Raw genomic sequence first — 26,944 nt, 5'->3', positions numbered from 1 at the left:
AGAAGAAACAGGATCTAGCAGATAAAATTGGAAAGGATGAAAATTTTAAAATAAAAATTAAAACTGAACTATGAAAGTAAAATTTTACACAGACTGTTTTTGTTTAATTATGTTTTCATTTGTGAATTATTCTGCTTAGTTTTAAATTTTGTTTAAGTTCATTTAAGATAATTTATTAGCTGGGGTGAATTTGCATTCTGATCTTTGCAGGAAAACTGGAACTTGTTTGAATATTTCAGTCTGCCATTCAAATACAAGATTTCAGAAATGCTGCATACAAAAAGTGAAGCAGATTATTCATCTGAAATACCATCAGAGATTGCGTATCTTGGCGAATTGACCATCTCACGTAGGACACATACTGGTGTAAATGATGGCTACCCTGATGCTGTTTACATGATGTCAGCTAACATATTTCAGAACATACATAATGAGAAACCTCTTTCTAGGAGGCTTGTACACTATGGCAATGATTTAAAGTCACCTATTCTAGAAATCAAAGATGACAAACTCCAGCGCTCAGTGTACGACCTAGCCTTCAATGCTTTGAAGTGTAAGTAAAACATTTGGGTTATTTTTGTTTAAAAGAAATTAATTGAAAGGGAGGCTGTGTAAAAGATAACTGGAAATGTAAGGATTAATGATCAGCAATGTAAGGGTTAATGGTGTGCAGCTATTCTTCCCATGGCGTGATATTGCTTCAACCACCATGGGGTGACTATAGTCAAGGCTACAATTTTGCAAATATCGGTGAGAAACAAAGAAGTGTTTAAGGCATATCTTTGCTACAAGTTTGCTGTAAGCAACTGCCTTAGTAAGTGCAACTTCCCACAAAGTGGGTATAAAAATAAGGACACTGACTGGGTGATCTCCAAGTGGGATCAGTACAGAGCTCAGGTTACACTGTTTACTCTTTCTCTGTATCCCTTACTCCGCTAGCGTTAAACTAATAAAGCATTAATCATATGTTCTTTGGTTCTGCTGTTGTCTGATTTATTACAGTGCAGGTTGACTTTCACAAATAAAAAGGCTGACCTTCAGTAAGAAGCAATTTTTCACTTTTTAACTGATGTTTTTCAAGTGCATTAATTTGAAATTGCAATCAACTTATTAAATTTTATACATACATATATATAACCATCTCTGATTTTAAAAACATTTAGAAAGCCTTCTGACAGCCCATAATGGGTGGTTGTTTAGCTTTTGCATCCTGTAAGCTAGTTGCTGCTCTTGGCCTGCTTCGCTTTGCAGATTGGCTGCAGCATCAAGTCCAAGATGTTGTGAGCCACAGGGCCTCAAATAGTGGCCACTGACATTGTTATTTTACCCCACACACCCATATCTAAGTCATGAATGTATGTTCAGTTTTTCTTCATTTGTTACTAGGGTAAATGTCAAAACTTTTGTTTTTCTGTATAATATAAAATCCAAGCAGAATAAAATTGCCCTTTCAAGGAATGTAAGCAAATTTTGAGAATTCAGATTAATGATTGAGAAAGAACAAGTCAATGATATAAGGCTAAAAATACTAAATTTATTAAAATGTTAAAGCAATAAGTTACGAGAATATTTGTAAGGCAATGGTGTCCCCACCAGGGACTTCACAAAATGACAGCTGGTCTGGAGAACTTGGTCCTTGCCCCATTCTGGATCCCTGTCCAAGGAGAAGTCCAGTGAGCTCATTTATAGCTCACACTTGTGTAGTTAAGAAGCCCACTCTTCATTCCTAATTTTATAAGCATCTGTCGATCAAATTAAGAAAGCAGCTATCCTCCCTAATACAGAAACAATGTTATTTACTGCACTGGGTCCTTGGCTGGACTTAGTTGCCTTCCTGCCATAAACACATTTATCTTAACTTGCTTCACGTTTTACAATTACATGACCCAAGGCCTTATGATATATAAGTTAAGATATCTTTATTAGTCACATGTACATCGAAACACACAGTGAAATGCATCTTTTGCGTAGAGTGTTCTTGGGGGCAGCCCACAAGTGTTGCCACTCTTCCAGCGCCATCATAGCATGCCCATAACTTCCTAACCCATATGTCTTTGGGATGTGCAAGGAAACCAGAGCACCTGGAGGAAATCCACGCAGACATGGGGAGAATGTACAAACTCCTGACAGACAACAGTGGGAATTGTTTTCCAGGTGAGCCTGCTTGCTCAGCTTGGGGACTGTTAGAAGACAACTCCATTTTAATTGCAGACATGTTTTTAGCCCTTGCACTGCAAACCTGAATTAGGATTTTTTAAAATTTCTTTTCTCTCTGTCATTCTCCTGAACAATAGAAAGTGGTATGGATCATGCTTGTGTTTCATCTTGGTGTTCTATAGGTAATACATCTTTTTGGTAATATTGGCTTGAAGGTAGCTCCAGATAGGAAGGTCATTTTCCATAATTTATTTACTTTAATGTTTGAGCCATCTCCCCACAATTGCAGCATTCTGCTATTTTAATAAGCAACTTCAAAGCTTTTCCCACTACCTTTTTTAAAGCAATTTGTTTTTTCTTGCATCAGTTTTAAATTTACTTATTAGTAATTTAAATGGACTTTGCATGTCCTGTTGTTCTGGTATGTTATGTTTTGGATTTATCTTCTCTATGCTATATACTGTATTGTGTATCTGTAAGGCCACCTCCCAGAAGCCACCATTTTAAGGGAGAAAAGCTCAAAAGAGTCTCCTGATTATCTAGTGATCTGATACCAAGAGTCAGTCTCATTGGTCTTCTTTGTACTTTGTTTGACATTTTGAATATTTTTCGTGTTTCTCAGCAACCAGCTACCAGCTGCACTACACAGGATATGGTCACTAAAGCTCTGTTCAGTTAGTTTCTACTACTTGCATCCCATTATGATTAATTATAAAGTTTAATATTCTAATTATTGTTTGCTGCTCCACAATAATTGGTGATGTGTGAGCTTCCATTCCACTAAAAACCCCTGTGCAGTATCTGTAGGTATTCCTGCTCCTGCACATGTAGAATGCTTAAGTCATGTTCTTTTCCTTCCTTCCTGTCTGAGGAACTTCATACCTGTAATGACAAATAGTTAATGCAGGCATTAACCTGTTAGGTGTGTATTTTGTAACATAAGAAATAGGATCAGAGATAGGCAATATAGTTCCTAGGACCTGTCCCATTGTTCAATAAGATCATTGCTGGACTGATCTTGAACTCCACTTTCGTGCCTGATCCCCACTTTGTATAGTATAGTACAAAAATTCCTCCCTCCCCTCCCCTCCCCTCCATCAAATTTATACAGCACGGTAACGGGTCCTTCTGGCCCAACGAGACTACACTGCCTGATTACACCCATGTTAACCTACTAACCCATACATCTTTGGAATGTGGGAGGAAACCGGAGCACCTGGAGGAAACCCATACAGTCACGGGGAGAACGTACAAACTCCTTACAGACAGCAGTGGGAATTGAACCCCGATCGCTGGCGCTGTAATAGCGTTGCGCTAACTGCTATACTACCATGCCACCCTAAATAATCCTTAAACATATTTAATGACTCAATATCCATAGCGCTTTTGGATAGAGAATATCAAAGATTTATGACCCTCTGCAGCAAATGAATTTCCTGCTCATCTTTAGTTTAAATTGCCAATCCCTTATTCTGAAATTATGCTCAGGAGGGGAACCACCCTCTCAACATTAGCTCTGTCAACTCCCATCAGAATCTTTCAGATTTTTGTTAAACCACCTCCTATTCTAAATTCCCATTCTGCTCAATTGTTGCTCCTTGTGTAACACATTTCTTCCCAGGAATCAATTTCGTGAATCTTCTCTGAATAGCCTCCAGTACAAGGAGATGAAAACTGTTCTTTGCACTCCGGGCATTGCCTTATCAAGCCTTGTGAAGTTGAAGCAAGCCTACTTTTGAACTGTCTTCCTTGTAACTCTCATTTTTTGATTTGTCATTTTTTTTATGATGTAGAAGGAGGCCGTTTGTCCTATCAAGTCTTCATTGGCTCTCTGAGCATTCCCATCAGTCCTATTCTCCCATGTATATCCTGTAATTTATTCTCTCTCATAGTGCAATCAATTCTCTCCAGTTCTCCTGCCACTCACCCACGGTAGGGACAACTTACAGTAGCCAATTAATCCATAAGCACATTATTGGGACTTGCTGTGCTGCATGCCCTGTTCCATCTATAATGCCTCTCCATTTAACCAATATACAGCTTTTTTATTCTTCCAACCAAAGTGCATAAACTCACATCACTACATCTGCCGTAAGAAATGGACACAGGAGTAGGCCTTCAACCCTTTGTGCCTGCTCTTTCATTATAGTCATAGCTGATCTTTAAATTCAGTGCTGTTTTCCAGCACTACCACCATGTCCCTTAATTCTCATGTTTTTGCCCAGTCATTTACTCTATCCATATATCTCCTTGTAGTATCTTTGTCCTCCTCAAAACCTGCTTTCCTTCCTGTTGTTGTATTGTCTCTTGAATTTGGCCAAATACACTCAGTGGCTTTTGTCTGACTTAGAGAGAAGTAAGTGAATGTAGCTGAGGGCCTATCACTAATCCTTGTAAGATTCTACTGGTTATAGTTTGCTAACTTGAAAATTGACCCTCTTGTCCCAACACTTGCTTTTTGTTAGTTAGCTAATGTTCTATCATTGCTGATATACTGTCCTCAAATGCTCTTGTGCACCAACTTTTTATGTGGCACCTTTTTAAAAATCTTCTTAGAAATCCAAATACACCTTCACAGCCTTAATTTTCAACAATATATTCCATTGAGAAATAATGAAATATTTCCTTAAATGTCTGCTTATCTGGTCTTATTTTTCAATCTATTTCCAAACCACTTAATCAAACTCTGCCTTCATACTTTTTTGTAATAGCTTTTATTTAAGTTTAAAACACAAGTTCCAGACTTGGTTCTCTCTCTGGACTTCATCTGTGAAGATATTTACAGGCTGCATAGAATTTGGTTCTTTAAATTGGCTATAAGAGACTCAACTTGTGGTATTCTTACAATGGAAGAAATTTCTTATTCAGTTCAGTCTTGTTTAGATGCTGATGTAGATTCAGCAGCAGTAAATATTCCATGTGTACCTTTTTGTGTAAATTTTCAGATGTGATAGTTCTGGCATGAGGCATACCAGAATAATATCTACATCTCCCAGAGCCAATCTGATAGATAAATTGAGCATCTTACTTCCCTCCTCGCTACTAACCCACTTGAGAAAAGCTTACGGCTCATTTGTTTCTTTCTTGATCAATGTAATGTCATTAATGTTATTGACTATTCTTGAACATTTTTGGATAAGATATCTTGGATCTGAGTGTGGAGATATTGGAGAAAATCTTTGATCAGATTGAACTCCAAACCAATTTTTGTATTGAAATTTCTTTTGAGATATTCCCAAATGCTTGCCTTTCTAACTGATAAAGGCAAAGGCTAACCTTGATTAGCTCTACTCTGAAGGTAAACTATCTAAATCAAGCCACCTTACCAACTCCTTTGGAACTTGTGGATTATTGTTTTCGTTCAGTGTATCTACAGTAAATATTGATTGGGTGGTTGTTGGGGTAGTGGTGGAGAGAAGGGTTGACTTATGAAACATTTCTTACCTATGAATTAAATGTCCAAACATCTGATAAGAATTGAATCTTGTTTGCCTGTTTGACATTTCCTGGTGTGCTAAGGGTATTGCCAGACAGTGTGAATAGTTTTATGGATATCTAAATGAGGTAATGAAATATCGGTTGTCAGAGGTATTATGGATAACAATTTTGATAGTCGGCTGATTAATATACAAATCTTTCTATTAATTTGTCTCTTATTATGATAATTGAAAAGGTGCTTTGTAATTTGCACAGAAGTATCTTGAACCAAAGTCTGTGATGTACAAGTCTCTACTACATTCAATATGCCATAGTAATTGGATCCAGCAAATGGAAATGATGTGAAGGTGATCTCCATTTCTAAACAGAAAGAAACTTTTAAGAGGGAATTACACACTCAGTAAGATCTTCACCTGTAAAGAGAAAAACTTTTTTAAAAATTGTAGTTCTAGGACTTAACTTTCTAAATATACTCTATTAAATCTTAAATATTTGTTTATTTTCATAATTGTGATGAGTTAGTTTGAATTTTAAGTGAAGTGCTAATACATCATAATAAATTTATTTGTCATTGTTTTCCCTTTCAACAGACCAAGATATCTTAGAAGAAATATTGATTAACAGTTGTTTTTATCCATCTCAGCCAGTTGTAAGTAAACACTTTCTTGATAGTGAAGACACCACTTTTTCTAAATTTGTAATATGAATGTTTAAAACCTATTCAAAATTAGTAGTATCTTAGGTCACCTGTTGAAATATCTCTGCCTTCTCTGATGACCTGGTTGCTAAAGGATATTTAGTGTAATAGTTAAACCATTGGTCATTGTTGAGTCGATGGGGCAACAGCTTTGTTGTTACAATTGGCTTGTAGGGAGAGAGAGGGTTGTTGCATACACATTGAAGTGCAACTGGTTTTGAAAATCTGGAGCAACATACACAAAATGCTGGAGGAACTCAGCAAGCCAGGCAGTATCTATGGAGGAAAATAAACAGTTGATATTTCAGGTCAAGACCCTTCATCAGGACTGGGAAGGGAGAGGGCAGAAAACAGAACAAGGCGGCCAGGGAAGGGGGAGGAGCACAAGCTGGCAGGTGATAGGTGGTGAGTCCAGGAGAGAGGGGAAGGGGGGATGAAAGGAGGTGATGTAAGAAGCTGAGGGGTGATATTCCCTCATTCCTGTGGCCCCCTCACCTGTTCCCTTTCCCTGCCCTCATGACCTGCCCATCTATTCCCCACCTCCTTCCTTTTATTCCATGGATTGCTGTCCCCTCCTACTGGATTCCTCCCCTTTCAGTCCTTTGACTCTTCTACCTCTCACCTCTCAGCTTCTTACATCACTTCCTTTCATCCCCACCTCACCCACCCACCTACTTTCCTCCTCTCACCTGGACTCTCCTATCACCTTACAGCTTGTGACCCCCCCCCCCTCCCTTTTTATTCTGGCTTCTGCCCTCTTCCTTTCTTCCTGATGAAAAGTCTCAACCTGAAACATCAACTCTTTATTTCCCCTCCATAGATGCTGCCTGACCTACTGAGTTCCTCCAGCATTTGTGTGTGTTGCTCCAGATTACCAGCATCTACAGAATCTCTTGTGCTTGAACTAGATATTGTTGGAAAATTAGCCATTCTTGCTGGGTGAGAAGGGGAAGTAATTGGCAGGCCTCTTATTCTCCATAAAACGTAGGATAATTTTGATTTATTGTATCTACTTTCAACTGTTATGTTCTTCCCAATAATGTACTAAAAGTTTGAAGAATCAAGATCATATTTCTCTAATGAAAATATTTCTCACTTTTCCAGTTTTGATGAAGGATCATTGACCTGAAATGTTAACTCTGTTTCTCTCTCCACACATGCTGCCTGGTCTGCTGAGCATTTTTAGCACCTTTTGGGTTCATTTCACATTTTTTATTATCTGCAATTTTTTGCTGGATGTATTTAATAGCTTGGCTTCTATTCTGTAACAAATATTTCAACTTGCACTTTACATATAATATAAGCATGCCTATCTTAAATAATGCTTTGTTCTGATGTCTGCAGAAAAATATTGGGCCCAAAAGGAATGTAGAAAATGAGCAAGAAACATATGTTAATACAGAGCACCATCGTTATGACATACGGTTTGAAGCAAGTTTAGCATATTTTCCTAACTTTTGAATTCTATTACTCTGGAAATAAACCCTACTGTTTGATTTTGCTTTCTTTATGGCCTTGCTAGTTTCTGTCACAATTTTTATCAATTGGTTTATTTGCACTTTGAGATCATTGTTCCTCTACCCCATCTAGACTAGTATTTTCCAAGTAATAAATGACCAAGCAATCTCTGGCAGAGTTAGGTATCTGCATAGAGGAGGCAAAGCTTTCTGTAATTCAGATGTTTCAGGCCAACAAGGCAGAAACCATTGAAGAGGGTAGTATATTCAACACTCTAAACCTTGTCACCTTCCACTGCCTCCTCATAATATTTTTTTAGATTTGTGTGCAGCATTTGGTATTCATCATCTTTTCATACAAAAACCCACCTTGCTCCCCACCACCACTCCCACTGACTTTCCCTCCTACAAACCCCTGCCAGTGATTTTTTTTACACTTCCTTGTGTATGTAGCCAAGTGGGGCAGTGGTGCAAGAGCTAAAAGTAACTCAGTGCAGTCTATCACTTAAACCCAGTAACCAGCTCAGCCAGTTGGGATCTGCATGTGATGAAAGGTAGAGCTCAAGCAGACTGCAGGGCCATGATTGGGTGGCAGCCAAAATGATGGCCAAGTGACCTCCAGTGCAACATGATCCTGTGATTTACAACTGAGAGCAGCGTTGGAGTCATAGAAGTAATGAATGTTACCTGAAATTGTTCCAATGGGTATTGTCGAAATTGCATGCAACATTTTGTTTTTGCTTTTTGCATTTTTTCTGATCCTTTCACTTATTTCATTGTTTATATTTTAAATTCAACATTATAACAAATATTAAATTTGAATAATGTGATGTAATAAGTTGTGAGGTTAATGTGAGGCCCATTCATTTTTAGAAGTTAGATAATAGCAGCTGGACAAAGTCCTATATGGCAGGCTGATCAGAAAAGTAAAAGCCAAAGGAATCCAAGGCAAAGTGGCAAGTTGGGTCCAAAATTAGGTCAGTGGCAGAAAGCAAAGGTTGATGTTTGGAGTTTAGTGAATGGAATGTCTCATACAGAGAGGCTCTTTCCTAGGTTCTGTTGCTTTTTATGGTATTAATGATGTTTGCAGATGATATTAAAGTTGATAGTGAAGAGGAACAAAAGTTGTAGGGTGCAGGAAGACATCAATGAACTGGGCAAAAAGAGTGGCAAATAGAAATTAATTGAAACATTAAGAGTTAATGCATTCAAGATGGGCAAACAAGGCAAGGGAATACTCAAGAAGTTGTAAGGTTGGAGAATTATAATGAATTGTAAAGAAGGACTTCAGGGTGTATGTCCATGGAGGTAGCAAGTTGCAAAATTGACTAAAAGGCATAAGAAATATATATAAAATACATTAGGCTACAGGTAGCCTGTGCAAAGTTTTTGTGACCACATTACAGGAGGTGATAACACTGGAGAGAGTGCAGTGAAGATTTACAAGGATGTTGCTATGACTGGAAAATTTTAGCTCTGAGGAAAAATTAACTAGGATAGGTTGTTTACTTTGGGGCAGGGGTGGAAACAGGCTGAGGGAAAATTCATTCTGGTGTTTAAAATTGGTGGGCCTTGATGGTGTGAACAGGAAGGAATTATTTCACCTAGCAGAGTGGGTAATGAAGGATGTAGATTTAATTGATTGTAAGATTGCATGAGAGTTGAGAAGGAATTTTTCTCATCCAAATTATGGTGCAAGACTGGCACTTCCAGTCTGAATGGATGGTGGAGTCGGAAGCCCACAAACATTTTCAAAAAGCACTGGATGAGCACTTGAAGTACATATGCTGGTATGTTCATGCTGTGCCTTTTGTGAACATTGTAAATTAATGACTGATGGCTGGGAAGTAGGATTTACTTATCACTCTTTTTGGCTGGAATTAACACTTCTGGCAGAAATGCCTATTTACATGCTATAATTTTATGATTTCTTATCTTTCTCAGGTTTCTTAAAACTCCTGATGTCTACTCTGCAGACACTGATACACACACTAAGTACCTTTTTAGAGTGCATATGTGTTCTTGGTGGGATTAGTAGATAGGTTGTGATAGACTGGTATGCATAATATGGTGACCTCATAATAATGCAAAACTTCTAGTTTAACCGGATCAGTGATTACATGGAACAACAATCTGCAGACATTTGCTTTCATGCCTTTCAGGCATTTCTCTGGTACTGCAATGCCTTATTATTGCCATAAATTGGCTTTGTATGTTATCTTCTTTCTGCAAATGTGTGTAATGAATATCTGGGAATGTGGTGTTAAGGGTGGGTGTTGGCTGTCCAAGGTTGTGGACCAAGGATTGGTGGGGTGTTTTCTCGTAGGTGATATGTGCCTTGTTGTTATTGTGGTGATCACTGCCCCCACTGGGGAGATCTGAGGGGAAGTAGTGATAGAAGGTGGATTTGGGATATGGTGCTAGGGGTTGAGGGTTGCAGTTTGGTTAGGAGGTGGCCTGAAGATAGCAGATAAATAATGGGGCTTGCTTAAGGCAGGTTCCATTAAAATCTAATTGTTCTGGGGAAATGTACTGTGATGGTTGCTACTTGGATCAGCCTGGTCTAATTTCACCAATGCTCCAGCAGTGGAACTGCATTGTTGAATTTTCAGAATGATATGAGATGACTTGGAAATGTCCCAGCATACTTCTAGCTAATATCCAATCACTTGGAAACAAGCTTGAAGAGCTCAGAGCAAGGTTGCTGTTTCAAGGGGATATCAGGAACTGCTGTGTTCTTTGCACCATTCTGTTGTTTTATGCTCATTGTTGTATTTATTGTTGTATTTATCATTTCCATGTGTACTGTTTACTCTGTGAGCTTCATTGCAAACAAGGGATTTCATTGCACCCTGATGTATATGACAATAAACTAATTTGAATATTTTAATTGTGTTGTTCTGAATTAACAGTCTTATGCAGTGGAATTTCTTGGCACAAATCATTTATCTAGACTCTTCTCTCTATAATTGCTGAATGCTTTGTTTTCCCAGCTGACTTCTTTGCCTTTGTATTTTAAAATCACATATACTCATTCATGCCTAGTTTTCTTGCTTCCTATTTTAACCATTAACCAAAGTTATGAATTGTATGGTATATTTCCTTGCAAGGCTTTTAACGAATTGTCTTAAAAAAAAGAAACACTTTTGGGTTAATGTTCTACATTCCAACTACTTAACCCCCATCCCACCATCCCATTCCTATTCCAAAGCTATTGATGATTAGGGTAAAGCTATATTGCATTCTGATCTAGGTTCTGGACTGGCTGATTGCAATTTCATGGGTGATCTGCTAGTTACATCAATATTATACTAAAGGTTCAGAATTGGAAATTTCCGTTGCCCATCTATTTTAAACAAAATCTTTTTTTGCATTGGTTATGGACAGAAACCAGAACAAGTTTGGGCATGTTGTTGTAGGTGTGGCAAAGAGACGTGAACTTTGTTGCAGAGACAGATTCAGGGTTTTTAAAATTGATCACGGAGGTTTCTTCCATGTATTTCTTAATGTCACCATACGCACTTGTTGGAAGATTTTTTTTTAGGTTTATACAAATATTTTGATGGATTACTAATGAAATATTCATGCATGTATATTGCAAATAAGAGAGGTCCAAAGCTAATGCGAAAGCATTTTTGAAATTTTACAATGCCCAATGATAAAATATACACTGACCTGCTGAATTTAAATCTTCTTTTAAAAGGATGAACCTTTTGGGTCAATTCCAAACAATAGATTGGAGATGTGTAGAGTAAGTTTTTTAATCCAAGTATAATTCCTATTATCAATCAAGTTCTAGAAATCATTTCCTTTCTCCAAGCTAGAATCTTAAAAATGACAGAATTACAACCCAAAATTTATTATCATTAAGTTGGCGATTTCTATCTTCAACATAGTGAAATGTTATTGGGGAAAATTTAGCAACCAGTTTCCAACCACCAAATCAGGGTAAGTGCCAACAAAAAATAATAGGGCTGAAATATCCTGAACAAACATTAAACTCAGAATGCCCAATTGATCTTATTCCAGCTCATTTGACAATAGTTTAAATGCACAGCTCTTAAACTCTTTATTTTCTTAAATGAATCTGGCTTTAACTCAGACGGGACAGTACAGTACCATACCATAAAAGAAAAGGACAACAATTCACCGAGAAAGAAATACTCAATTTTGTTGCTTGAGACACTGGTCAATTTATACTAAAGCAAAATGTTCTGAATCTGAGTGCTCAGTAGGATAAGCTGGAGAGATAAACAACAGTAATGGGCCAAAACATACTGACAGCTGGCTGGCACTTTCATAGCAAACCACCGATTAGTTGCAGTGAACACACATTGTGTTCTCAAATTCCATATCTACATCCTGCTGGAGCAACAGAGAGAGCAAACATGTACTGTAGCTTTGCAAGCTTTCCATTAGGGTGTCAGTCATGTATGCATATGACTTTGAATGTTTGTGTGTCAATTTGGAAATCTGCCATATCCACTCCCTCATTATCCAGCTAATGTAGCCTTGTATAAGACATCAAGAAAGCTATTATCCTGGTAGCAGTCTTCATACCTTCATTTTGTGGCAGTCATTTTCATCTCTGCCACCATGACAAAGCAAAGGATGTTTCCTGGCTCGTAAGCAACAATTACTGATGATGGTAGTTGACTCTGGTGTGCAACTTACACGTGTATCATTCATAAAAGTGCTGCCACACAATATAATGGAGAAGACAGCCATTCTCTTGCTGGATCATTTTTGATGGAGCCATGCACTACTCGTAGTGGACTGCTGTGTGCTGTATGGTTTTGCTATCTTGAGGGGACATGCCTGGACATCAACTAAATAAAGAATACCTGTGGAGCAGAAAAAGGAGGCAGCAAACCAGATAGCCCTTTTCTGACTGCCAGTGGAGTATGATGGTTGGGTGGTGAATATCTGATTGCCCTACCAATAAACAACTGTAGTTCCTCATTTAATAACAGTCTCACATCTTACCTTGCCTCTGATCACAGTGTCTGCTTGACCACAGTGCTGAAGTAAATGCCATCACAAAAATCAAAGCATTCCAAAATGGATATCAATCTTAATTACTTATCCTTGTGCATTTCTTAGTCCCTGTCCCTCAGGTGCCTTTAACTGCTGCTAGTCCTCTTGTGCAGAGGCTGCAGCTTGAGTAGTGAAACACAGTTGATGACTTTCAATGGTGAAGTAATCAGAAAGCCTTAGAGGATGATGAAGAGTGTTAAGGAATATTTGGAAAAGGTGAATATGTTTGAATTAAGCCACAGAGCAGTCACAATCATATTGGATAGTGGTAACTGACTTAATGAACTAAATAATTTACCCCATTTCCTATGACATTAACTATCTCTGCACCTTTAAAGCCAGGATTTAGCCTTCATTTTCTTGGCAAGGGTCAGAGCAGTCTGCATGTGCCCTTGCTATTAGCCAGCACCCAATGAGGCAGTGGCAAGAACGCTGTCATGCTGTCAGAGGTTTGCAGTTTCATGGTCTATTGAGCTACAGCTACTGCTCTTGGCAAAATCCCAGCAATCCTTGTAATCTGTTGATTAAATGAAATACTGTGGTATACCGTGGCATCCTGTGAGCCTTTTCGGTGATGGCAGCAGCCTTTGCTAATACTGCAGCATTCTAAGCTTCAACTGTGGTACCCAAACATTTGGTGGCTTGTGCTGCAAACGAAGGTGAGACGTCAGCCAAGAGATGCTGCATAATGGTTAGGTCTGCAAATAAGATAAGATTTCTTTATTAGTTACATGTACATCGAAATACATGGTGAAATGCATCTTTTGCATAGAGTGTTCTGGGGACAGCCCACAAGTGTCGCCACGCTTCCTGCGCCAATGTAGCATGCCCACAACTTCCTAACCCGTACGTCTTTGGAATGTGGGAGGAAACCGGAGCACCCGGAGGAAACCCACGCAGACATGGGGAGAATGTACAAACTCCTTACAGACAACAGCCGGAATTGAACCCAGGCCACTGGCGCTGTAAAGTGTTACGCTAACCACTACACTACCATGCCTGGCCATAATGTGCTAATGGAATTTCCTACTACTTTAATGCTCGAAAGGGCAGGCTCCAAGTAGTATACAAAACAGTGTGCAGATGGGTGTTGGCTTCTTCCATGCTCCTTACTATTACTCTTGAGTATTTGATTGCACCTGCCATTGTACCAAGTATTTCATTGTGTATACCCATCAGCCTTTTTCTGTAGGTTATCCTGTCGTCGTGCTCATCTAAGCTCTCTACAGCAAAACTTGTGTGAGATGTTTCCCTATCTGCAGGTCCAGTGACTCGCCATATGCAGATTCTCCCCTCTAAGTCAAACTGTATGCACGATCATAATATTAGAGCTGATGCATTGGTGTATTGAATTGAATGACTGTGTACTTTGATCTTGCAGTTGCTCTTCCCCATTCCCTGGCCAATTCTCGACTGCCTGACAGGAGAGAGTAACGAGCTTATATTGAGGGAGGTTGCAGTGGATTGAAGAGGGATGTCCATGCTTACAGCATCTGCATCTTAAATCAGGAGATGATGTGATGTGAAGAGGATTAGGTATAAGGATACAGTCATCTTCATTAATGTCAGTTGTGCCATTGGCAACACTTCAGATAATGATAAGACCTTGGCTATGGATGGTGAATACAGTCACGTTCATGAGGACAAGGCAAGATCATGCAGCTGATTAACTTCACCTGCCTATTAGCTGTTGCTAATTTGATTGTGCTACCTTGCTCTGTAAAAGAGAAAAATGTGTTGAGGTGATTTGTCAGTCATGAGTGAAAAGTTGGTATTGTGTGCAAGCTGAACAATGTAGCTATGAGGCTAGGAGTAACACAAATTGAAAGAGAATGTAGATGAATGCTAGGTAAACGGTTAAATCTCTACTAAATTTGGAAAAATTTTTTTTGATTGTGAAATGATTTAAGTGATTCTTGTGGTTTGTTCAAATATGATGACAGCAGGGAGGGAGCAAAAATGAGGTTTGTCAGCACAATTATTTTAAATGAGATAAGTTGAATATTGAAACATGAAGTGATGCATGTCTTCAAGGGTCAGCAAAAAAAAGTGGGACTTTTAGGGATTGATTAACATTGTTAAATAAAAGTAATCAGCATTCAAAGTTAAAGTATAAAACCTAGGCTGGTTGGGTTGGGAGTTGATAAATCTGAAATGGTGGATGCAATATGAAAAATTTGGAAATCTCTTGGATACTTCATTATGGGGCTTAAATTTTTTATTTTAACATCGAAAACTGAAATACACTGGTCAGCCTATTGGGGAAAAAAGCTTTCTCTTCACCATTCAAACTACATACTGGCAATAAATGTCATTCATGTTAAATGTGCAGCAATAGTAATTTTTTTCAAGAATCAATTCCGTTGGTTTGTGGGTGTGATGGTGATGAACTTATGGGTGGTGGTAATATGACTGAAAGTACATGTGTTATTATCAATTTTCAATTTACTTGCACTGTGCAGAGACAGAAGGTGGAGGCACCCTTTTTTTGTTAATTAATGGAACATACCTGATTTTGCCAAAACACTAAACCATCCCCACAGAAAAGAACAAAGAATAAAAGTCTGAAAAATTATTTCTGACCCATGCTGAAGAGTCCTGGACCTGAAATTTTAACTGTTTCCCTATCCACAGATGCTGCCTGACCTGCAGAGTGTTTACAACATTTTCTGTTTATTTCAGATTTCTGCAGTCTTTTGATCTTCTTTCAATGTTAACATGAATGTGGCTTGATTTTTTTGGATAGTCTGCTGGCTTTGCAAAATTGTAGTTTCAATACTCTGACTTTTATCTGTGTATCTTTCTGCTATTTTCATTCTCATGACATTGGTTGCTCTCATAGACTGAGTAAGGGCAGCGGATTTTGTTCATAAATAGCTTGGGGTTTAATAGCTGGCCAATGTGCACTGGACTGGAGATCATCATTGTTGGGAATAAATATTCAAAGTCAAAGTCAAATTTATTGTCATATGCGTAAACACGTATGCACAGGTGCAATGAAAACCTTACTTGCAGCAGCATCACAGGCACATAACATCATATAAGCAGCATTCACAAGAAAAACATAAACAAATTATACACAGTTTTTAAAAGAGAGAACACAATTGCAAAAAAAAAGAAAAACTAAGTCCATTTTAGTAGAAAGAGATCAAAGTGGTCATAGTATTGCTAAACTGTAGTGATTAGGATTTTGCCAGTTGGTTCAAGAACCAAATGGTTGAAGGGAAGTACCTGTTCATTAGAGTGTTTGAAATTGCTTTATTCTTTCAAATTAAAGACCAAGGAATGTATTCACTGCAATGGGTTCTTTACAACCTGTATTGCTTTTTAAGTTCAATATTAATATGAAGGTGTGGTGTGTGGGGGAGGACTCTGAAATGATGTGACAGATATGGTAGTTAACATTTCAGCACAACCATCTTATTTTCATTTTACTCCAGCTTTGATGTTGATATTGATATTTATTAGTCACATGTACATCAAAACACACAGTGAAATGTGTCTTTTTGTGTTACTAAGAATATGCTGGGGACAGCCCGCAAGTGTCACCACTCTTCCGGCACCAATGTTGATGTTGATATGATAGCAGTGGTCATGCAGAACCATATAAAGCAATCTCAACTGCATTATTTATGATAACAGCCAGAACAAAAAGTTATATCCATGAATTGGTTACTTGGTTGCCAATATATCAGTGAGTTTTCTAGCAAGCGATTTATGGAAAAGCAATCGGTTACATCAAAAATCACAACAATTAAAAGTATATATAATTAGTGTGAATATTTCTTGTGGCCTGTGAACATAGCAATAACAATATTATATTTGTTGAAATTAATTAGCTAGAAGACAATTATCTAAAATACTAGTACAATTTCTGTTTAGTCTAATTTGTTATCATGTTTTGCTCTTTTTCCCAGTCTGTTGATTTGACGAGTCTGGTGCTTATTATGCTGTATGATTACCAAAATCGTAAATTCCAGCCACGAAACATCTCTGAAGCAGAGGCTGTAATACCTGAAGTTAGAGAAGTAGAGAAGTGCCTTTGGAAGTATGTAAACTGAAAATTGGTAACAATTTTTAACAGCATTGGTAATCAGGGTTATAAAAGTTATGTTTTTTGTTTACAACAGTGGAGTCCAACTATACAGGTGATACAAAGGATAGGCTAGAATTTTATCATAACTCGCTGCATGAGCTATGTTACCATTTATGATAGGATGTGAATATAATTATCTCTCTCTCTCTCTCTCTCTACCACAATGAAGGTTTGATTCTCTTTTCTTTAAGTTGCATAAAAAGGGTAGTTTTAAAATTATCATCCCTAGAAATTGCATAAACCAGTGTTGCAGACTTTAAATTTCTACAGTTTGATATGGATTCATAGAGTCACGGAATGATATAGCAGAGAAATAGACCCTTCCACCTACCTATTCCATGCTCAGCACCAAGCACTCATTTACACTAATACCACACTAAACTAGTTTTACTCTCTCCATGTTGCCATAAACTCTCCCCAGATTCTATCATTCACCAAGACGTAAGGGGCAACCTTCCAATGGGGCACCCAGACAAAACCCAGGCAGTCACACAGAAAATGTACAAACAGATAGCACTGGAAGTTGGGATTGAACCCTGGTTGCCAGAGTTGTGAGGCAGCAACTCTTCCAGTTGTGCTACTGTGCTGCCTGATTGGAATGACATTGCTAAATTAAGTTGAAGCCATGAATATTTTTTCAACTCCATTCATTATCAATTAACTTTTCTTGGAGGAAAAAAACTCATCCAGCTGTTGCAAGGAGAGAGAACTTGTGTATCAACAGCTCATAGCTTTCAAAGCCAATTTTTTTTGTTGATATTTACTCAGGGAGGTGGCCAGCATACTGAGTAGCGTCCTAGCTGTGTTAAATGCAATTTTGTTTTTCAAATATAAAACCTAAAATTGCAATCTACAGATGAGCAGTTCACTGAATTTTAAAACTTTTTAATAGCATTCTTCTTGCACTAAATGTATTTTTAGGAAATTGGGGCAAGGATTCTACTGGGAGGTTCAAAAAGCTGGTTTGGTAAAGGATAAAAATGTATAACCAACTCTTGAATATTGCTTTACTTTTCTAAAAATGTAAATTATACTCTAATTTATTTGAAGTTAATTAGATAGGCTAATAGCATTAAAGAGAAACAAAGGACTGCAGATGCTAGAACCTAGATGAAAAAACAAGATGCTGGAGGAGCTCAGCAGGCCAGGCGGCATCCATGGGGAAAAACAGATGGTAAATATTTCAGGTCAGGACCCTTCTTCAGGACTGAAGATGGGAAAAGGGGGAAGCCCAATATATTGGGGGGGGGGGGGAAACAGAGCAGTGGTAGGTGGACAAAAGAGGAAAGACAGGGTGGGCACAAGGTAACGATAAGTAGATGCAGGTAAGAGATAGTGATAGGTAGCTGCGGGCGAGGAGGGGAGAGCTGATCCACCAGGGAGTGGGTAAAAGGTATGGAGGCAGGCGCCCCATGGGGGGAGAGGAGGAGAGTAATAGCATTACTTTAATAGTATTAAAGGTAGGTAGCTTATTATTCAAGAGATGTTTTATTCTATAAGAACTGTCCAAATATGTGACTTGTAGTTTGTTTTTGATTATGTGGAATAACATTGCTTTGTACTTAGCCAGATAAAAACTGAATCTTAAAGGGACAAACATGTTACTTATACAGCCTATGCTTTTTAATGTTATCCACCATGTTGGGAGCACATTAACTGGGTAAATTCTGGATTCCTAGAATAAACTTAGTACTTGTACTTCAGTACAATTATCATGTTCTGGGGTAGCTTATGACAGAATAGGAATCTACAGCTAGTTAATTATTGACCATAACTTATACATTCTGCTATGCTTCCGAGATCTTAATGTGCTAAAGCTGAGATTAATAGATTTTTGCCAGCCAGCTGTACAGTGTGAAATGGAATAAAGCAATTAGATGAAGTTATGATATAGATTTGCTCCAATTTAATTTCCCCTTGATCTAGATTCTCCCACCAATGAGTCGTGGAATCATTGTAGTACCAAAATAAACTACTTGGGCCATTGTTCATGCTGGCAGTCTAGCCAATCCCATTCCCTATCTCTTTTCTCTCAAGCATTTATCCAATTTTCACTTTCGAAAGTGTTGACTGAATCTGCTTTCAAAAATAGAAATGTTTCTCTCTGACCTATTGTGTCAATTTCTTCAAAATTTCTAACAATTAAATCAGTTCACCCTTTGATATCCTATATTTCAGGGAATGCATCTGATTTATATGCTGCTTTCCTTCCAAGGCCGATATATCCATCATAAGGCGTGCCAGACTAATTTTCAGTATTCCAGTCATGGTCTTTGCAAATCTCTTGTTTTTCAAAAAAAAATCCACATTTTAGATAATACCCAGAACTGTCACTACCTGGTTCAAAATGGATGTTCTTACTTTGATCTGTGTTGAAAGTCACTTGCCATGGTTTTATCCACTCAATCATTGATATCTGATTAGGTGTGGGCAAAACTGTGACAGGTGAATTTCAACACAGATTAAAGTGAGATCCAATTCCCTGTGTTTGAGATTCTATTATCTAGTTGTATCTATGTTTTATCTTGATGTACCCATGTCAAGTTTTCTCCCAATTCCGCAACTAATGGCATTTCTTCAGATATTTGTATCATTTTGTTTTAAAAACCCAATAATGTTAGCCAGATACTTTCTCTTGAAATAAAATGGCTATAAATCCCAGAATGTGGCACTGATATTCCAACTTTTAGCTTGCAAGAATTTCTATATGGACAATTTGGATATGCAATGCTCCCCAGTTGGCTACAACAAATGTTTTTATTTAATTTATCACATAACAAAGATTTCGTTTACTATAATGAAGCTAGGGAATCCATTTGTTGGCCACTAGTTTGTAAAAGGTATAGTAACATTTAACAGTCTTTTTGATTGAACAATGGAAAGGAGTCTGGAGTAAACAAGCTATCTAAAATGGTAAAGAAATCTCCATTGAGCACCTGTGCTCTTCTCTCTGGCAATAATGGCCATTTGATGAATGACTTGTATTTTTCAGCTTGAATGTTTCTGCTCGTCAAAACATGCACAGGTTGTTTTTGATTTATTGCAGTCTTGCAGGGGGAAGATTGACTAGCTTCTGACTTTTCTCCATCCAGAGCAATCATTAACCTCCAATGAAAGTTAAAGGTTTACTGAAAACCCCTGTGTTGCATATTTACACATAACAAACAGTGCTTTGGGACCTTAACCCCTTCCTTAACTAAGGGAGAGTTGTATATGGAATATTAAGGGTTAACAAAAATATTAAAAGTGTTTTCTTTCAACATTGTGTGAGCCAAGAATGGAGAGGTTATCTTGGTAAAAAAGGGATTTGAGATGATTTTTTTTGAAAGGGACAGATGGCAAGACATGTCTATGGAGATAATTCCAAAGTGGAAGAACCAGGTCAGGTAGGGGAGAGAGGTTATACCGTCAGTGATGTGTGAGTATTGGAGCACAGTAAAGGCTAGATTAAGATAAATGAAGAAAAGGAGACTTGAAGAAATTACCAAGGTAGAATTAGTGAGGATGTGGAAGAACTTAAAGCAAAATACTGCAGGTATTTAAAACCTAAAATAAAAACAGAATGCATCAGACACGTTTAAGGTCAATGATGTTACGTCAGATATGGAAAGTTAAGAGATGTACCAAAATTTGCAATACAAAGAAAGAGGCGAAGAAAAGAAAAATAAATATGGTCTATGATAGAATGGAGTGCAGGAAAGATTGCACTGTCATCTTTGTGCCATGTAATGCGAAAGGGAATGGTATTGAGAGAAGTAAAGAAACAAAAGACTGGGAAGTTCGGTGGGGAGGGGGGTGTAATTGGGAATGACAGAATTGTATCTAAAGCTGTTGAACTCCTGAGTCCTGAAGACTTAAGCATGCCTACTTGAAAGTTGAGCTTTGTTTTTTCTACTTGTGTTGGCTGTTATTGGAAACTGTAGGAGAACAAAACCTTAATTGTGGTAAAAGGAGAGAGAATTAGATTCACATTTAGGCAACTGGAAACTTGGATCACACCACTGGACTGGACTGATGTGTTTTGGAAATATACCACCAATTAGCTTTTAGTTTCCCCACTGTAGGGGAGACTGCCTTGTGAGCAAACACAGAATACTAATTTGTAGTTTCACTTGGAAAAGATGTTTGGAGCTCTTGATATTAAAGGTAGGAAAAGCCAAAGGGGAGATATTGCAACTCCTCTTCTTGCAAGGGAGAGGATGGGCATTAGAGATGATCTACAAGTGAACCAGAATGTTATGGAAGAAATTGCCCCTTTAGAATGTTGTAAGGGAAGGGAGGGGTGAATGTATTTTCATAGAGCATTGCACTGGATTTGCCAAAAAAATCTGGAGTTTGAAGAGGAGGAGGAGAATTACAAGAGTACCTCAAAGTGCAAATGAAGGAAATAGAAACATGGGGAATGAGGAATCAGCCAACCACACAGTGGCTTGTAATCTTTTATTGACAAGGTAATTAAGAAGTATGCAGGTGAATGACTTTTTATATGCACCTGAAAGAGTTGCATAAGTCTGCAAATTAATGTATAGTAACTAGTTTGAGAAGAAACCTAACTTCCTTTAGTTTATTTTTTTAAAAATCAACTTGATATTTTTATTTCATTTAGTTTTAAAACAAAGCTTGCTGCTGCACTTGCTCGGTGTCGGATTAAAAATGATGCCATCTCCATTGACTTAATTCTTCCTGAATCCGTGAGAAATCAAGAAAAACGAGCTTCTTCTTTGCCACTGTATGCCTGGGTGAATGTATTAAAGACCAGGTAATGAATTATAATGCTGTGCTATTTACATATTATATTTGTGAAGATATTTCATTTGTTTTACTGCTGGTAAATTAATATAGGACATTACACCTAACCTGCTGCTTGCATCAAAAGATGTTGGTGGTAGCAATAAGTGCTATTAGTTGTTGGCCGTTGGATAACTACTGAATGGACATTTTCCAGTGGCACCCTGAGCACCAAGATTTGTCTGACATACAATAAGGTCATAGTTATTAAATATCTAGTAGTAAGACCTCGGTGGATATGCGCAGGTATAAAATAGGAGTTATAAACTCCCATATCTTGCATGACAGAACTGCATTTTACTTTATAAACTTATGATACTGACTAAATTATGTTGTATTGTGATTGGACAGTGTTGAAGATGTTACTGCTTCATTGGAGAGTCAAGGCTTTACCAAGGTGAAATGTGCTGGTGATCTTGAGGGACTGTCTTTTTGTGAGGATCGACATTGTCAAGATTTGCTACTTTTTCCAACTCAGCTAACATCAAAGCTTTATGACATGGAACTTGTTACCAGTTACAAGATGATCGTCCAGGTAAGAGGAAGAATTGACGACGGTAATGAAAAATTTAATATTTGCTTTAAAAAAATTCCTAACTATGCCTAAACAGTGGAAATTTTTTGTCTTGAGTTTTTCAATATAAATGATGGTAATGGTCCGTTTCCATTTTTATCCACTAGGATAAAGGTCGAAGCCTCGCACCACATTCTGTAAAGGTCTTAATGAACATGGATGATGATATTGTTGTTACGAATGCAGGCTCACGGCTGACTATTGCCCATATGTCTACTCTAATTAATCAGAACTCATCAAAAGTCTATGTTTGTGGGGTGAAGACAGAATTGGAACAAAGTGAACTACGGGACCTGTTTCAAAAAATGGGCTGTAAAAGTGTGTGTTTAATTTGTTAACTATTCATTATTCACATTTTCTTTAATTCACAGATCAGAGGTTGTTAAATGTAAGCACAAAAATTTAATTGCAAATCACCAAAGTGGCATGCATATACTTTGTATCAGGATCATGTTCAGCTCCTAGCAGCAGACTGTGAACCAAAACTGTAGATGGCACACCCACAAGCATGTAGTGTTAGCCTGTGGATGCTGTTGGGAATACACAGGGATGTCAAATAGTGTAGAATGCTCATTTGTTGCTTTTTTTTTTGCAAACTTCTGCAGTACTTATAAGACCCAGGAGGACAACAATAGACCTTGGTGTGAGAGCTTGGATTTTGGGTCTGCTTTGGTGTTGATTAAAGCTCTTCATGCTACCTGGGCTTGCTGTCCTCTGGCTAAATTTCTTCTTCAGTTTTCCATTGGCATTTATCATCTTCTTCCTTTGCTACCAATGTTCTCATTTTCCACGTCTCCCTCAAAAAGATCTTTCTGACCCCACTGCACCCCTTTCCCCACCCCTACCCCCTGTGACCCTTTATCTGACTCAATGATCCCCTTCCCAATTTATTTTCTCCACCATGGTGGGAAATCACAGAAGAAGGGCCTTTTCTAACATACATGAAACCTTTGGGCTTCAGGCAAAGTAGAAAATCATAACCTTCACTTCAGCAGGCCAAGGCAAAAACCAAAGTTTGTAATTGCTTGCATTAAACTGTATATTTTAGCAGTAATTGCATTTCAAAAGTTGAATTCAAATGTCTGCATGATGAATTGCAAAGGGGAATGTTAAATTCAGGTACAGGCTTTATGAATTTATACTTTAAATACCATTTCAATGCATCAAGTTCAATTGTGGCAGATATTCAAGCTTCAATTTATTTTTTTTATTGAGGTTTGAAAGGCATGGCTTTTTTCAATTGACTACCTATGGCTGCCCAATAATGACAAGTCAAACAACAAAAATATTTGAAAATTCAATAGGTTGGAGAGCATTAAGTAAAAGCACGTTTTAGAAAGATGAAGAATGAAAGCCGGAATAGATCATCCAGCCCCTCACATCTGCCCTGAAATTTCTGAGAACATCATTTACCTCACCACAGCAGGGGTCAGGTGTCAAGGCAGGAATGTTGAATTGAGGCCAGGATCTTATTGAATGGTAGAGCAGGTTCAAGGGACCATGTAGCCTACTCCTGCTTTTATTTCTTCATATGGCTGCTTAACCTGTGTTCATGTCCCCAATTTCATCTTCTCCAGACAAAAGGAAATGACTCATCAGCTATCCTGCCAATTCTGGTATATTTTAGTGAAATCCTAGGATTTACAGTTTTATTCATTCTCTCCACATAGGACAACCCCTTCTTCCCAGGAATCAAATGCAATGCATCTATTTGGCACTCCCTCCAAGGCAAGAATATCCTTTCTTGGGTGCAAAGACCAAAAATGCATACAGTACTCTAGGTTTCACCAAAACCCTGAAGACTTAAGCTTGTACTCTAACTCTTTGGTAATAAAGGTCATACAATTTGCTTTCCTAATTGCCTGCTGTACCTGAATGTTAATTTTCTGCAATTTGCAAACCAGCCCACTCAGGTCCTTTTGTACACCAACATTTTCTAGTTTCAAAAATCACTTCTTTTCTGCTCATCTAACCAAACTGAATAACCTTGCATATTATGCTCCACCTGCTCCCTTCCTACCCACTTGCTTAATTTATTTATAATCCTGTATTCTTTGTGTTCTCCACACAACTCGCTTTTCCAACTGGCTTTATATTGTCAGCAAACCTGGATAGATCACACTCGACCTTTCATCTCATTAGGTTATTAATATGGTACATAAAATATTTGAGGCCTGTTACCCATCCCTGTGGCACCCTAGTAGTCAAATAATTTAAAAATTATCCATTTTATATCCCACTCTTTGTTTTCTGTGCTTTAACCAATTTTCTGGCCATGATAATGTACTTCATAAATCTCATAAAACATAACAATGTTTTTTGACAATACTTTTTTTTAGTTGTTTTATATTTTCTAATGCAGAAGAAATACACATATTTGCGAATTTGCAGTCAAAATGAAATATTTTAAACATACAATACTGTGGATGTTTAGTCAGTTGGATACAGGCTTTGACCTCTGCAGCCTAGGTTAAAACCGTTAAATTTCTAAGCAGGAAATTCTCTGCTGCCGTAAAAAAATTATAATTGAAATAATTGGTCTATGATAGCAAACTTGTATTTAAAATGGGCCCTACATTTCAAAACTTGATACTTTTGCAGAGTTATTTGGAATTGGTAAAACAAAATTGCCCTGCCACAATTGGGGTCAGGTTCGAGATATAGTTGAGCAGTGTAGAAAGAACATAATGGTTGCAGTCTATTTTTCCTAGGAGAGCTTGAGGCTATGGCTGTGTGACTGTAAAAGGAAGCATTCTAGTTCTCAGCTTTAGTATTTTCCATGAAAATTTTAAAACTAGAAATATGTTTAATTTCAAGGATAATTAGAAGAATATTGCATAAAAGAAAGAAATAAATAATTTCTTTGGTCAAGAGGAAGTGGCCTAAATTATGTCTTGTCTGATTGCTTTACAGACATAAAGCTGATACCCCAGAGATTCACTGATATTGAGCCTATAGATCCACGTTTACAAAAGGTCAAAGTTATTCTGATTGTACCTCAGTGTTCAGCATCAGGCGTCAGCAATCCAGTGGAGTTTATCTTAAATGAACGTGGAGGTAAAGTTAACCTATATACAGTATATATAGTGTATGGCTATCATAACGTTGTTAGCATGCACCGGAGCACAAGTGTTCAGTTCAAAAGATTGGAGGGAAGTAAAGTAGGAGTCCTCATTTAACTGAATTCCCAATTCCAATCTTGCTGAATAGGTAGGCAGATGGAAGCTGGATGAAATACTCCCCTTGGGTCCTTCTTGCATACAAACGTACAGCAAGCTGAGCAACAGCAATATTAACAGAGTGCAAACCTGGGCAGAAAAAAGATGTAATGGAGGACAGAAATGGCTGCATGCCAGTGATTTATAGTTTTATAATGGCCAAGAATTTCCTCTAAGTCTCTATAACTTAACCAGATGGGTAATGACCTTCCTCCCCTTTTAGATGCATAAATTATGGGTTGCTTTCCAATGAAGTTATTGAAGCAGATTGATTGCAGCTTTGAGGAAATTTCCAGACAATATATCTTATCAGAAAAAACAAACTCTCATCCTAGTACTTAATTTATTTTCTAAAGAGATCCTGAATTATTTTGTTTGTCCCAGGGCGGAGCTTTGGTTCAGCACTTTAGTATGAATCTGGGATGCATGATAGATACCTCCCCGCGGTGCATCCTGGACAATTCCTGGGAGGTCACCTCCTGGAAGGCCAAATCTACCATCCATTCCAAATGCCAAACATCCACAAGTATTTCTACCCAAAAAACTTGCAGTCAGGATTATAAATAAATGCTCTTATCAATAAGAACACTGTCAGTCCTTTGAAGAAAGTTAGCTTGGTAGCTTCAGAGGAAATATGGAAATAATCTGGGGACATCACACCTACCTGTGAGAAGAATTACAAAATTTGGAGAACTGCGAAGAAAAGTAGCTGTCTTTTTCCAAGCTGGGGAACTGCAGTGCATGTCACATTTAACAACTGTACACTAAATGGAAAAGGAATACTAACTTGACCGCTTGCTGAATCACAGTTACACTGGGAGAAACCCTGGAGAATGTAAAGAAAATGAAAATGCTTAGAAAGAGAAAACTGAGAACACTACCCTGACATAAAAAAGGCTGGGTGACTGATGCCACATCAAATGTAACTGTCAATCAAATTCACGATAACTACTCAACAGTTTGCATAGAAGAAACCGAGAAGAACCTTATGCTGCAGTATTACTTCCAGACCTGTATTCACCCTAAATTGGCTATTCCTCATGAAGGAATTAGCAGTCAGCATGGGTCCACTAAAGAGGAGTTTTCCCTGCCTGGTGTCTAAGGGAGCAGGGCTCACAGTCCCAAAAAGAGGAGCTGGCCTTGCGGACTGTGATGAAGAAATTTCATCACTCAGAACATAGTGAATCTTTGAAATTCTCTATCTGGGAGGGTTGTGGAGGTTAAGCGAATCAGGGACATGGGGTTACTGCAGGAAAATGTGCTCAAATAGCTCTGCTCAAAGTGGAGAGGGGAAAAAGAAACACAAAATGCCATTCTGTATAAGATCACAATTTCTAAGCAGGAAGCACAACCACCAACCTTGCATTCTGCTGCATTAGCACATTGTAGATGAGTATACCCACGCAGCTGGGGGTGCCTAGGTCACAGAAAACAAATTGGAGTCATCCTAATAGTACTGGAAAAAACATAACAGCTTGCCTT

General features: G+C 38.0%; 1 protein-coding gene across 1 annotated transcript in view; it reads left to right on the top strand.

Moving 5' to 3' along the window:
• Nucleotides 1-267: 267 nt before the first annotated feature.
• The window catches only part of LOC127583916 (putative methyltransferase NSUN7), a 43,524-nt gene continuing 16,847 nt past the window's right edge, over nucleotides 268-26,944 (top strand). Inside the window, exons 1-7 of the mRNA XM_052040322.1 lie at nucleotides 268-553; nucleotides 6,186-6,244; nucleotides 16,704-16,834; nucleotides 21,489-21,641; nucleotides 22,022-22,205; nucleotides 22,352-22,562; nucleotides 25,158-25,301. Coding sequence (XP_051896282.1) covers nucleotides 268-553; nucleotides 6,186-6,244; nucleotides 16,704-16,834; nucleotides 21,489-21,641; nucleotides 22,022-22,205; nucleotides 22,352-22,562; nucleotides 25,158-25,301 — 1,168 coding nt within the window. The remainder of the gene's footprint in view (nucleotides 554-6,185; nucleotides 6,245-16,703; nucleotides 16,835-21,488; nucleotides 21,642-22,021; nucleotides 22,206-22,351; nucleotides 22,563-25,157; nucleotides 25,302-26,944) is intronic.

The sequence above is a fragment of the Pristis pectinata genome, chromosome 2 (genome assembly GCF_009764475.1).
Source record: "Pristis pectinata isolate sPriPec2 chromosome 2, sPriPec2.1.pri, whole genome shotgun sequence".
Classification (NCBI taxonomy): domain Eukaryota; kingdom Metazoa; phylum Chordata; class Chondrichthyes; order Rhinopristiformes; family Pristidae; genus Pristis; species Pristis pectinata.
This window is presented reverse-complemented; position numbering and strand designations above follow the sequence as displayed.